Source organism: Neospora caninum, chromosome IX, assembly GCF_000208865.1.
Source record: "Neospora caninum Liverpool complete genome, chromosome IX".
Lineage (NCBI taxonomy): Eukaryota > Apicomplexa > Conoidasida > Eucoccidiorida > Sarcocystidae > Neospora > Neospora caninum.
Window position 1 is genome coordinate 915,734 of NC_018390.1, and position 12,552 is coordinate 928,285.

General features: G+C 54.7%; 3 protein-coding genes across 3 annotated transcripts; all 3 read left to right on the top strand.

Annotated features, from left to right (window-relative positions):
- Window positions 1–866: 866 nt before the first annotated feature.
- Window positions 867–3,908, top strand: NCLIV_039560 (putative BT1 transmembrane domain-containing protein; the record flags this gene model as incomplete). Its single annotated transcript, XM_003880865.1, has 1 exon — window positions 867–3,908. One exon carries the CDS (start codon window positions 867–869, stop codon window positions 3,906–3,908), a length of 3,042 nt encoding a protein of 1,013 aa, XP_003880914.1.
- A 3,037-nt stretch (window positions 3,909–6,945) lies between these two features.
- NCLIV_039570 (conserved hypothetical protein) lies at window positions 6,946–7,821 on the top strand (the record flags this gene model as incomplete). The annotated part of the gene is made up of 1 exon (XM_003880866.1): window positions 6,946–7,821. One exon carries the CDS (start codon window positions 6,946–6,948, stop codon window positions 7,819–7,821), a length of 876 nt encoding a protein of 291 aa, XP_003880915.1.
- A 2,502-nt stretch (window positions 7,822–10,323) lies between these two features.
- NCLIV_039580 (uncharacterized protein) lies at window positions 10,324–11,439 on the top strand (the record flags this gene model as incomplete). The annotated part of the gene is made up of 1 exon (XM_003880867.1): window positions 10,324–11,439. One exon carries the CDS (start codon window positions 10,324–10,326, stop codon window positions 11,437–11,439), a length of 1,116 nt encoding a protein of 371 aa, XP_003880916.1.
- Window positions 11,440–12,552: the final 1,113 nt, after the last annotated feature.

Here is a 12,552-nt window from a genome sequence, read left to right on the forward strand (position 1 = left end):
GAATGCAAACTCCTGTGTAGCCTGTGTCGTCGCAGTCCCTCTCGAGTGTACAGGCCCAGGCCACGATGGCGAGCCTGTGGAGTCCCAAGCACGGGACTTGCGCAGAGCGTCTGCGTCTCCCCTTGAGGTTGTGGTAGTTTTTCGAGGTTGGGAATTCCTCGATCTGTATTTTTTCTGTAGTTTCGTTGTTTCGCTCCCGTTTTCAAGTCCAGACCACCCTCCCGGTCGTCCTGCGCCCCTCCCCCTCCTCCCCCCCGTGTGGCGATGATTCATATATCTCTATTATGTAGATGTATATATGTGTATATATCATTCCAATAAGGAAGTACATAAAGCTGCACATACGTCCTCCCCGTTTAGTCAAGGAGAGTGTCGTTTCAAGGAGAACGCAGTTGATTCCTCGTTCGTCTTTGAGCAGAAGTGGACAATTTCCTTCCCGGTCTCATGCCCCGTTGTGAACGCATGCAATCTTTCGGGTGCTCGGCCTTCGAAGTGACGCGTGCGCATGCACCCGTTTTTGCCGCCCAACGCGTGCACAGGTGCCAGCGGTCTCGAGTGTTTTCCTGTGTGTAGAGTGCTGAGGAACTCGTGCACCAGAAGAGGGAATCTCTGCTCGACGCAGACTACAGAGAAATCAGCTTTTCCGGGGAGCGGGCGCACGCGTCTGGTCTCGCCTCGAGTTTCTCAGTTTCCGCCGGGAGCCTCGACGAAGACCGTCGGCGCACGCGGGGTCGGCTCGGCGTGCTGTGTGTGGACCCCGTGGTGTCCAGTGCGTCGGTCGCCTGTGTGTCTCGCGTGTATCTTTTCCCGCGGGCTGTTCCCGGCGGTTGACTCCTTGTTCAGTTTGTGTGCGTGGCTTTGGCGCGATGGCGTCTCTCGCGTGTTGTTTGTCGGCGAATCCCCTCGCTGCGTTGGCCGCAGGTTGTTGGGGGCGGTGCGCCGGAAAGAAGTCGGCCAGCGCTCAAGACGCCTCGGGGCCTGACGTCGTTCGTCTGTGCACCTGCTCCAAGTCCCTCTCCGGCAGCTTCGCGAAGCAGGCCTCGGGCTTGTCCGTCTACGCGGACCGGGGATCAGGTGGGGAATCGAGGCCTGGCTTTCTCCGGAAATTCAGCGGTCCAGTGGTGTCAAAGGGCGACAGCAGCCTCGAGGACGGCGCGGAGGAAAGTGGAGCCAAGTCGTCGCGATCCAGCGACAGAAAGCATCGCGCCTTGCCGCGCGCGGACTCGGACGATGTCGAGATGGGCGCGGGGGAGTCGGGCGCGGGAGCAGACACAGAGGAAAACTTGGAAAGTTGTGTGGAACCGGTGCCTGGACGCCGGAACGTCTGTCCGACCTGCGGAGGCGTTGTCGCGTCTCCCGGCGAGACCTTGATTCTTGTTCCGCCCCTGGAGGTCGACGAAGAGGACAGCGTCGCTGAGCAGCGACGCAAGAAGACTTGCCAGGAATCGTGTTTCGATCGCCTGGAACACATCAATCCAGTGAACCTGCTCCGCTTCGCAGCTCGGGTTCGTCGCCATGTCGGAAGTCCTTTCTTCCTTCTCCTCCTCTCTGTGTTTGGCGGCGTGCGCGGGATCTTGTACGGCCTCACGCACCGCTCCCTGCTTCCCTACTTGAAGAGTATCGACCAAGACGCAGCAACGTACCAAGGCATAGACGCCCTCGGAACCGTCATCTGGGGCATGATGGGTGTGGTCGGTACCATCAGCGACTCAGTTCCCCTGGGCGGGTACCACAAGCGCTACTACATGCTCATCGCGAACGTCGTCGGAGTGTGTGGGGTCACGCTGCTCGCCACGTGTCCCGCGCACCTGGTTGCGCAGAACGTGTGGATCGTCGGGTTGGCCATGTTCCTCATCTGTACGCAGATGAGCACCTTGGTTCTCATGTGTTCCGGCAAGTACAGCGAAATGATGGAGAAGAATCCGGAAATGAAGGCGGACATTGTGACATTTGTCTTCATGTGTTGGATGGTCGGGAACCTCATCGGAACGTCAATTGTGGGTCCCATCTCGGACGCCGTGGGGACGCAGCCGCTGTACTACCTGGCTCTGCCCATTGCGGCCCAGTCCGTGGTGCCGATCGTCCTGGGTTTCCTTCCCGAGGAAAAGGTTCAGTTCCGGATTCTGACGAACAAACTGTTGGGACACAAACGGTTCTTCCTCATGGCTTTGGCCATCGGAGTGGCGGCGACTGGCGTCGTCGTCATCACCATTGCGTTCCCCGGTTCGAGCGCCGTCATGATTCCGTACTGCAGCCTGGTTTCCGTCTTCCTCATTGCTCTCTGTCTGTTCTGTCTCCCTCCCAAACTCGCCAAGTGCAACCTGTATCTCTTCCTCTGGGGCCTAGTCAACGTCTCCGTCTCCGGCGCCCTCGACTTCTTCTACACAGCGAGCCCAAAGTGCCTTCCCGATGGCCCTCACTTTGACTACACATACTACGCGACCTACATCTCCGTCGCAGGCGCTCTGGCGAACTGGGCGGGCATCTGGGTGTTCCACTCGTTCTTGGCGGACTGGACCTTCCGGCACGTCTTCTGGTTGTCGATTGCCGTGCGCGCTGTCGCGTCGCTCTTCGACTACGTCATGGTGCTTCGGCTCAATCTGTACATTGGCATTCCTGACAAGTTCATGTATCTTTTCGGCGATGCCATCATCCTCAACTTGGTCAACACGCTGAACCACATGCCCGGATACATTCTGACCTCTCGCCTGTGTCCGACGGGGCTGGAGAGCACGGCGTACGCCGTGATGGACGGCATGTCACATCTGGGTTGGAATTTCTCCAAGCAGTTTGGTGTCTTCGCGACGGAGCTGGCAGGCATTGCGACGGGCGAAAACAGCCCGGGAGGCTGTGACTTCAACAACCTCGGGAACCTCGCTCTCATTACTCAGGTCGCACTTCCGCTCCTCGCAATTCCCCTGTCCTTCCTCCTCCTCCCGAACTCTCCAATGTCTGAGCGCGTTCGACAGGACCTCGACGAAAATGTGGAGGCCGACAAGACGGATGAAGGGAAGGGGAACCTCGAGCTGAAGGACAGAGGAATTAGCGAGAGCACCAAGTGCTCCGCCATGGACCGGGGCAGCACCACGACCAGTGTCGCCGAAACGGTGACGCCACTGACAGGTGTATGTACACCGGGAGGCACGAGTGCTGTGAGCGACGTTGACGACGGTGTATCTCTGGAAGTCGACGATGATCTGTTTTTCAAGCCGGCCGGCGGGGACGGGTCGCAAGATGACGTGGAAGCGCCAGAAAGAAGTTACCTCGGCTCCGAGAGGAGGATGCGACTGGTTCGAATAAAGCGGACGGACGCAGACATGAGCGACACGTCCCAGATGTCTTCGGAGATAGAGCCGGCTGGCCACGCCGGAGAGACTGAGGCACTCCGGGCTCCAGCTGGCGACGGGTGTGGCCTCCCAGAAGGTGGACGGTGGTCCCGCGGCGAGTTGGAGTACCCGAGTTGGGACCGGCCGCAGCGGTCGGGTTCGAGTCACCGGGTGGTGTCCCCCTTCCCACACGTGCGTTCTGGGTTAGGTTCCTCGCGTGCAACGCGGGGCGACGAGGGAGGTGACGGGAATGGGTACATCAAAATGCGTCCCGAGAGGGAGAGCCGTGGAAGCGTCAGTCGCGCGTTCCACATGGTGTCGAGTAGTCCCAGCTCTCCGGCCGGCGATGACGCTGTGCGGGCGAGGCCTCAGCCAGGGCCGAACAGTCAGAGTGCGTTTGCATGTGGTGCACAGCGTTCTGACCATAGTGAAAGCGTAGAAGAGACGGGAGAGGGAACGATCCCTCTCGGCCTTAGGCACGGCAGTTATTTCCTTGCAAAGGGAGGCATTCTTGACTACGCTTGCGACCACGAAGTCGGCGCAGAGTCGCCGACGAATGGTTCCTTGGCCCGTCTTCAGTGAACGAGACAGAAAACACAGGAAGAGTTCCCAGCTCGCCGCTACGCGAAAATGCTAGCAAAAGGGTTCGGGCACCGCTTCTGTGGAAAGTTTACGGGTGGGCACGTGCACGAGAATTCGGGGTTGTCAGGAGCTGGAACAGAAGTGACTCCTGACGAACCGTCAGAATTCTGAGAGGGGAGAAACGATGCATTATTCAACAGTCAGTGAGCCAGGTGAAGCAAGATTGTGAAACATCTGCTTTCTCGGTGGACGGTCGGTACCAGAAAGCCTGCGGGAGCGTAAAGGTGGTTCCATGTTTGTGTTTGCTCTGGGAAGAGGAAGGTGACAGTGTCATGGCCGGGCATTTACATGGATAGGCCTGTACAAGCGTACATGCATCTATGTAGTTGAGTCTAGCTCTTCTGGTGTTGAACGGAAGAAGGACCAGCATCGATGGGGCTTGGAGTCGCAAGCGCCTGACATCGATCGCCGGGGTGCTGCCTCTCCACTTGTGTATGGTGCCTGTGAAGAGGTCGGGCGAAACATTCGTCCATCTCAAAATTCTTCGAATTTGCCTGTAGTATGTGCGCAAGTGCGAAAGGTTGCATGATCCCATCCCTAGGCGTGTATGTGTGAATAATTGGAGCGCGATCCTTCAATTCAGAGCACCAAAAAGACTGGTGTTGCTTCTGGACGGGATTTGTTAGTGTGACGAACTCCGAGGGTGGCTGTCAGGGAAAAGAGAAAGTGTGTCGTGCTCCGCCCTTGTGATGCAAATGCAACGGGCGAGAACGAGAACTGCTCAGCGGAGGTGAAATTTCAACGCTATACTGTTGTGCAATAGTGCGTGTATGTGTTCTTGAGTATATCGTTGATTTGGTGACAGCATCTGCAGGAGTTGCGGTGACGCCTAATCTATACATATATATATATATATATATATATATATTTCTTTGTGGATATATTTTTTCTAGAGATTGTGCGTTCGCAGAACTTTTGACGTGTCTAGACCTTTCGGGAGGGTTCCTCATTATTTTTTTCTTTGCAAGCTCGGTTGAGAAACGTCGTCGCTGCTTCATATTTTCCAAAAATAACGCTGGTTCAAGGATTGTCTCTCGTTTGTTCTCTGTAATCCGCTAGTTCGGAATTCGTTTTGAACTCCGAAGGATTATTCATCGTCGAGCCAATTCATCGGTCAGCGAGGCGCTGTAATGTGATCTGGCAAGCGGTGGAATGCGGTCCGGGACAAATGAAGAGTGAAACCAAAGCAGGACACAGGTCGCTTGCCTTTCCGTTATAGCTCGCACTCGTGAAAGCAGCCCTTCACGTTGGAGAATATCTTACATTTTCCACGAACACAACAATCCAGTCGACAGGCATCTCACAGTCGATGTGGTTCGGTCTTGAGAAACCAGACGACGTCAGGCAGCTTCCGTTAACGCGGGGCGAGATATCTGGTCTCGGTGCACTGTTCTTCTGTGGGGTGAGGGGTCATACGCAACGAAGCACGTAGTGTGGAAGGCAAGAGGTATCAACGGCAGAGGGAGTGTCTTTCTTTAGGAGTCGAAGGCACGCACAAATCCACAAAGATTCGTAGAGCTCCGAGAGAGGATGGAGAGTTGTGTGCGTCATGACTGTCACACGTAACTCAAAAATGTGCATTTGGTGCCTGTTCACTGTCGAGCGGTCGAAAGGAACCGCGCGATAAAGTGAGAAACACTATCTTCAACTGGAGTGAAGCGGAAACAGCAAGAGGCGATTTCTTGGAAGTTCCAGAAACAATGTAAAGCCCTAAGATGAACCTGGACACAGGGAACCGTCTTCGTGTGGACGGAAAAGGAGCTTTTACCGGGGCACGAGGTGTCGTGTGGTGAAGAAATACGGTGCTTGCAGGACTCCTGTTGCAGGACCTTGACTCTTGTAACTTATGAGATCAGGCAACACGCATTTCGGCGCAGCATCATTCAGCTTTCCTCGCGTCTCCACCTACGGAACCGTCTTTTTCGTTGAAGCCCGAGCGGCTTTTGGGACTGTAAGTGGAGCTGGAGAAGTAAACAGATGAATACAACGTAAGATTAAATGGGGTCAGACAAAAAGCAGTTCAATGTATGTAACGGCTGTCACATGACTGAGTGAGAACAGTCACGATTTGCAATACGCGGAGCACAGCTGACTTCCAGAAGAAAGCAAAGATATCCTCAAGCTGACTGAAAGCGACGTCTGCTCGCTAACATGTTCAACGACTATCTTTTTGTTGTTTGGTTCATTGGTCGCGACTGGGCCCGTGAGCGGGGGGCTCTTGAGACCACTGCTCGGGGCACATTGACTGGCCGTTCTACCGAGTTGCGGCCCCCAAAACACGGCTCTCGATGCGGTTCAACACTTCTTTCTCTGCTCTGGAACAAAGGGTCACCATTCAAGTAACAAAGGATCCTCAGCCGTCATGTATCCCAGAGCCTCACGGAGTTGAGTCGTTGTGAAAAGTCGCCACCTGATTATGCGGGTAAAGCACAGATTATCCCTGGCAATATGTCTCCACAATATTTGCACAGCGCATATCGTGAATACTTCTACTGCTTACTTTGATAGAAAATGCGCTGACGGTGTCGAGAAACTACAGCCTGCGGTAACAGGGCACCCTGTCGAAGTTCGTGGACTTTCGGGGGCGCATGCAACGAGTGGCCCGAGGGGTAGAAACTGCCGCGCCCAGTGGTCCAACTGGTTCTTCTTACCCCTTCTCGTACACAACAGGACGCGTTATCCCGTTATTGAACGTGTATGTTTCCTCTCTTCTCGGAGCCCGTTCCAAGTGTGCCTTGCGGTGGCAAGCGATTTCCTCGCCTGTCGTGGTCCCCCCTGTCCCGATGTTGTTTGCTTGGAAGGAAGCCAGGAGCTCCATTTTGCCGTCTCTCTTGGGAGCCAGAGTGATTTCCTCTCTCTCAAGTGCAGCTTCCGACCACAGACAGCGCTCCAGTGTGCCTGTGGTGTTGAAGACACTCGCTGGTTTGCCACTCACTGGAAGACCAGTCCCTTGACCTTCCCTTTTTTCGAGCTACAAATGAGACGACTGACATCATGTCTAGTTCTAGGAGAAAATAGTCTCCTTCCTACGGCATCCGGATCTTCTGTTCCTTCAGCTTGGCTGCGCCCTCCCCGGGTTCCGGCAACCCCGCCTTTCTATGGGTGTACGGCGCTCGATTACTCGCACCATTTCTGGCGAAAATGCTCCAGCGCAATGCGAGATCGGAGCCGCGGGTGCTCTCTCCCGACACGGTGGCTGACCAGAGTTGAGGGCCCGCGGACCTTAGCGCTGAAGTCCGAATCCAAGGCAGGGGACATGACAGGAAAAGAGTGTGTCGGTGTCTTGCCCAAGGCACGACCCTCCACGGAGCACGGCAGAGGCAAATCTGATTCACCCGACGCGTGCGCAATCACCTCTATGGAGTCTACAGTATTATTTCCGCGGTTCCCTTTGTTGCTTTCCGTTTCACCGGGTTCAGCCGCCAACGCTGTAGAATGTACGACACACGGTACAAGCATTCCTAGCGGCATTCATCGGCTTCCGTTGTGTCCGCATTACAGCGCCATCTGCGGTCCCACGCCGGGCACGCAAGCTGACAACGAAATTGCGGCTTTATGCCCGTTTCCGAGGAAACGGAAACTCGTGGGCGATGTTACTTGCTGCTCGGCACAGACCCAGGCAGTTCCTCGCATGGCGTCGCCTGGTCTCGCCAGAACTTGGGCGTCACCTCTGACGTCACTAGATCCTTTCGGAAGTCGGATAGCTCTCAGTCTCGAAGGACTGTTTGCTGACGGAAGTAGACGGGGTTTCTCCCGTCGATCCTGGCAAACAAATAAACGACTACGTTCGTATAAAGCAAAGAAGCGGAAGCGGTACATTCGACGAGGCGAAACGCTTCTTCGAGTCAGTTAGAGTTTTGATCTAGTCTCACGTTGCTGTCCTAAGTTGCGTAGAACTAACGGGAACCACCCAGCTCTTTGTCCCCGTGTTTTCACCTTATGCATATACGCCTGTAACTGCAAGTGGTTAGTGAAGCGTGGGTCTGATGAATTTTCCCCGTAAGGAAAAGAAACATAACAACGGCAGAGCATACGAAGGTTCAGTTGCCGTTGGAAACGAAAAAGACGCTGGGTTGGTTAATCGTTTTTGACTTTTCAGTTAGTCTCGTTGTAAACCTGGTGAGTCTGGTTACGAACAAAATCAATAATTTCGAAGTAATATGGTGTTGAGAAGTTTTCTGCCTAACAACTCTAGAGAACGTCCACGCTCCAGGGCACGAATTTGTGTAGCACTCGTTCAGACCTGATACGGACATGTACCGATGCGGTTCGGTGTTCCGCCTGTGAAGTTAGAGGTGGGCGAGTGACGCTGGCGTTGTCGGAGTGTGTTGCGGTGAAAAACCTCGCGAGCGAATGTGGCACTACATGCCACGCCGTGGAGAACGCGGTAATCACTTCATGGGAAGTCAGAACACTACTGTTCTCACATCTTGTGCTTGCCTGTTCGGGGCTTCTCGCTTTGGTACGACTCAGTGTGCACCGTACAGAAATAGCTCTGGCTTCCCACTCATAGTAGATACTTGATACTTGAGATTTCGCCGTAGTCTTTCTCAGTTTCGTGGTCTCTTGCGGTGTCTGTATGTGCAGGAGATAGTAACTGCACTTTACTGTAACCTTCCGGCGGAGATCCAGCTTCACGCGCATCTTATCACAACTACTGTGGCACTCTGTACTCTATCAGCTTGGATAGATGGGCCTCGCCGGGGATGGCACCATGGTTCAAGTTAAGCAGGCTCAAATATTTGAAACCGCTGTGGGGCATCGAGTAACGGCAAGGGCAGGAACTGGAGGAACGGCACGGTTGGTGGTGGTGTCAGCCCCGCATTGCTGTGGGAAGTTATGTGACAACTGGTCTGAGAAGATGATGGTCTCTCACGTTGGTCGCTTCCCTACCAAACAGTAGTTGCCCGCGTGAAGGGGGAAGTGTAAGCCTTTGAGGTAGGCGCCAACCCCCCCCCCCACCCCCCCACAGCTTTATTTGTTTAGCTAAAATGGAGGGATTCCTACAGTCCGCTGGAATGGCAGCTAGCAGTGTGCTGGCTGAATTCCCAGAAACGTGTAGAATAGGGAACGCGACGCATCTTTCGTAGATGCGGGGTCTCTGCATGTGTCTAGCTTCGGGCCTGGAATACACCAATTCCTCGTAGTGTACAGCCTGTCGCTTCGAGGGTTGAGGCGAGGAGACACCCGTTTGATCCAATATGAGCGGGTACCGGGCTTCATATTACCCAGTGGACTGTGGCGTCGTGGGAGAAACAGGGATGCTCTTTGGACTAAGCGACGGATGTATTGGAAGAACAATTTAGCCCGGAGACAAAGACACCCGTGAAACGGCCTGTAACATTGGCAACATACCCGTTCCACCAGGTAGCGTGCCGAGACTGGTCCCACAACTTTGGGACGTGTCCTGGAGCCGCTCTGCAAGAACGCCAAATTACACGGCCCCCAAGGCGGCGTTTCCGCGATTGTGTGCAGCTCGAACCCGGGAGAATCCCAGATCTGGAATGCCCCTCACAAATGCCCCGATGCAGGCCCTGAGACAAAGCCACCCTTGGCGCTTTCGTTTGACGAGATCATTCAATTTTAGCACCTCTCAAGCCGTGCATTATCTAGTCGGTAGTCTCTGGATGAGTGTAGCACGACTGCACAGTGCCTGCCCCGCGACCGGGGGAAAGGGTGGGGGCGAGCAAATGTTTTGTATCTCACATGGAGGAAATGGCTGTATCCACGTTTTTTACCTTCGTCCCTGCCTCGAGCACAGTCAGTTATGGCGTCGTCTTTTTTGGCTGTTGGGCTGAGGTCCTCGCGAAGGGAGATATCTGGGTTTTCTCACGCTAGGCCCGCGCCGGCGGTTTGTCTCTGGCCTTGGCGGGGGCCAACCGGCATCGGCAAGCATCACGCGCCTCATTCCGGGGGGACGGCGGCGTCGCGACGTGCTTCTGGAGAACTCTAGCGTTGCAAGAGTTTTGGATCGTGTTAAACTTCCTTCGGATTTCGCCTGCTCCCCCGAAAATGGTGTATTGTACCACTCTTGCTCCAACCCACTCTCCTGCATCGCATGCCTTATAATCCCCCGTCCACGCCCGACATCGAGACCCCTACTGGGTACCCAATTTCGCCGCGAGTATTGGCCGGGCTCTCTGGAGCTGGATAACCTGCGTTGCCAGTCTGCGGACGAGGAGCGGCGCCTGTGTACTGAACGGTGGAGCAATACTTGAGCAGGTTTTTCTCCTCGTAGGACTAGGTATGAAAAGGCTCGACACTGTTTTATTCCTTCGATGCATCCACCGCAATTCAGGCGGTTTTGTGTCTTTGGAGATTATTTAAAAACCGCGTAGTCTGTTCCCAAGTCAAGATGGCATCGACGCCGGTCCGCGTTGTCTGCTTGACTTTTCTCATGGCCACGGTCTGGTCCTGCGCCGGCTCCGAGCCAAATGCCACCCTGGTTGCAACCGATTTCGCCGCCACAATCCCGAAAGACGGGCTTCCAGCGGACGTTGAGGAAACCTTTTACCTCCTGCCATCCCAGACCCTCGCGGTTCTCGACTTCACCAACACTGCGGCTTTTTTGCCAGCGAGCAGCGACAGCTCAACAAGATCGACGGGCGACGTCAGCAGCAGTGCTTATGTATTTGAGAATGGAGAGTGCAACTTCGACGAGATCATCGAGTACACGCAACTCTTTCCTGGCTACGAGGCACCAGTATGGGTTCGCGCTTCGTCTTCCGTGGAGGGCGTAGAAGAAGAGGATTCGGCAAGCGTCACGACGTACAGATTTACGAATCCTCCTAAGGAAAACTTGAATGGAGGAGTTAGTTTTTGCGTTAGGTTCAAGGCGGTCAGAGCTCCCTCACCAGACTCAGAAGGCACGTTGACGACCACACAGAAACCTGTTATCGTGGAAACGGAAACTGCGCCACCAACCTCACAGCCTCCGCAGACGAACGGAGGATCGTCAGACAACGTAGCAGGAGAATCGGATGGCGGCTTGGCAGGAGGATCGGGTGGCGGAGGCGGGGGATCAACGGGAGAGGGTAGCACGGTCGCGCCGCCTGCCGCTGGTAAACCTACCGATGGTGGTCAAAATGAGAATACCAGTAGTTCAGGTCATGGCGAAAGTTCCGGTATTCCATCAGGGAGCGTAAGTGACTCCAGTCCTGACGGCGATGGACACAAGACTGAAGAGCAATTGCCACAGGAAGAGAAACAAGAGCTCCTGGACGGATCCTCGAAAGTTGAGGGCGATTCGCCTTCGGGCCCCTCAGTTTCATCACCAACCGGAACTCCCGTTCAGAGAGATGCTCTTGGTAGCGGCTCACTGTCGAGGAGGCTGTCTGAGCAACACGATACAAAAGAGACGTTCTACCTGACGATTAAAGTGCATTCCGCTGCTTGGAGTCTCGCGAACAGCAAGGCTCCACTGTTAATTGCTCTTCCTCCCATGGCAGCTGCTATGCTGCAGATCTTCTAATGATGTAGAGCGAGGGAGAGGCGGGCTGGCGTAAATGTTCATCCATGGCCGACCAGAGAGCAGACGTGAAACAGCCTAGGGCGCTTCACGGCATGAATTGGGCATTGGGCGTGAAAAAGACGGATTTTGCTACTGGGCTGCCACGGTACTGATTGCTGGTACCTTCCCATTCTTGTCTCTGTCGCCCATAACGGCAACAATGACTACGAAGATGATGTATGTTGAATTGAAGTGGCTTCGCTTCAAAGGTCGGGTGTCGAAACGAAATGCTACCTCGCTGGACTGAGGAGGTGGAGAACTGGGGAGCACTCTAGCTAGCAGGCATCCAGAATGTTCATGAATCCCTGCCGTTCACCGCCCGGAATGCATAGACGGGCACACCCCTGCTTGTAGCTGTGTCTCATCAAGGGCCGAGCTTGAAGACACAGACGAGTGGCTATTTAGCTGAGCATGGCGCAGGAAAAGAAGTACGTTGGCAACTGGACTGAGAGGCGCCGATGGCGCACGACAGAGATGTTCTCGCTTTGACTTCTTCAGCGAGACAGGGACGAACCTTACCTTGCAATTGCAAAGTTGAACGGTTTAACTTCGTGTTGTCAACCAACACACTCCTCACCTTCTCGCCTCAACAGAGACGGCGTCGTCTCGCATGACTGAGCCACATCATTCCCTGTCCCCCGTTTTACTATTTTCAGGCAGGCGTCTTTTACAGAACACCTCTTGTCACAGACGCCACGGCTTGTGCATTTGAGCCTTCCTCTTGCTTGTTCTATTTGGGACAATTAACCGTAGGGCAGGCACATGGTTTCGACGTTACAGCCGTGCACGACAAAAAGCTTTCTCTCTCCCACTTGGACCGCGTTATGTAGCCATAACCCCCCCCCCCTCCAGCTATAGTTTGTAGTCCGATGGCGGTCGCGCAAGTTGATAACGGGAGGCATAAAGTACTGCCGTCCCTGAGAAAAATTGAAATCTGCGGCGGTGTTACTTGCTGCTGACGGCAGACAAGGCCAGGTCAGTACAAGGAATGCATCGTATGATCTCGCCGGAGCACGGGCGCTACCAATGATTTCACTCGGTCCCGCTGGAAATCCTGTCTCGCTGTTGGAAGCG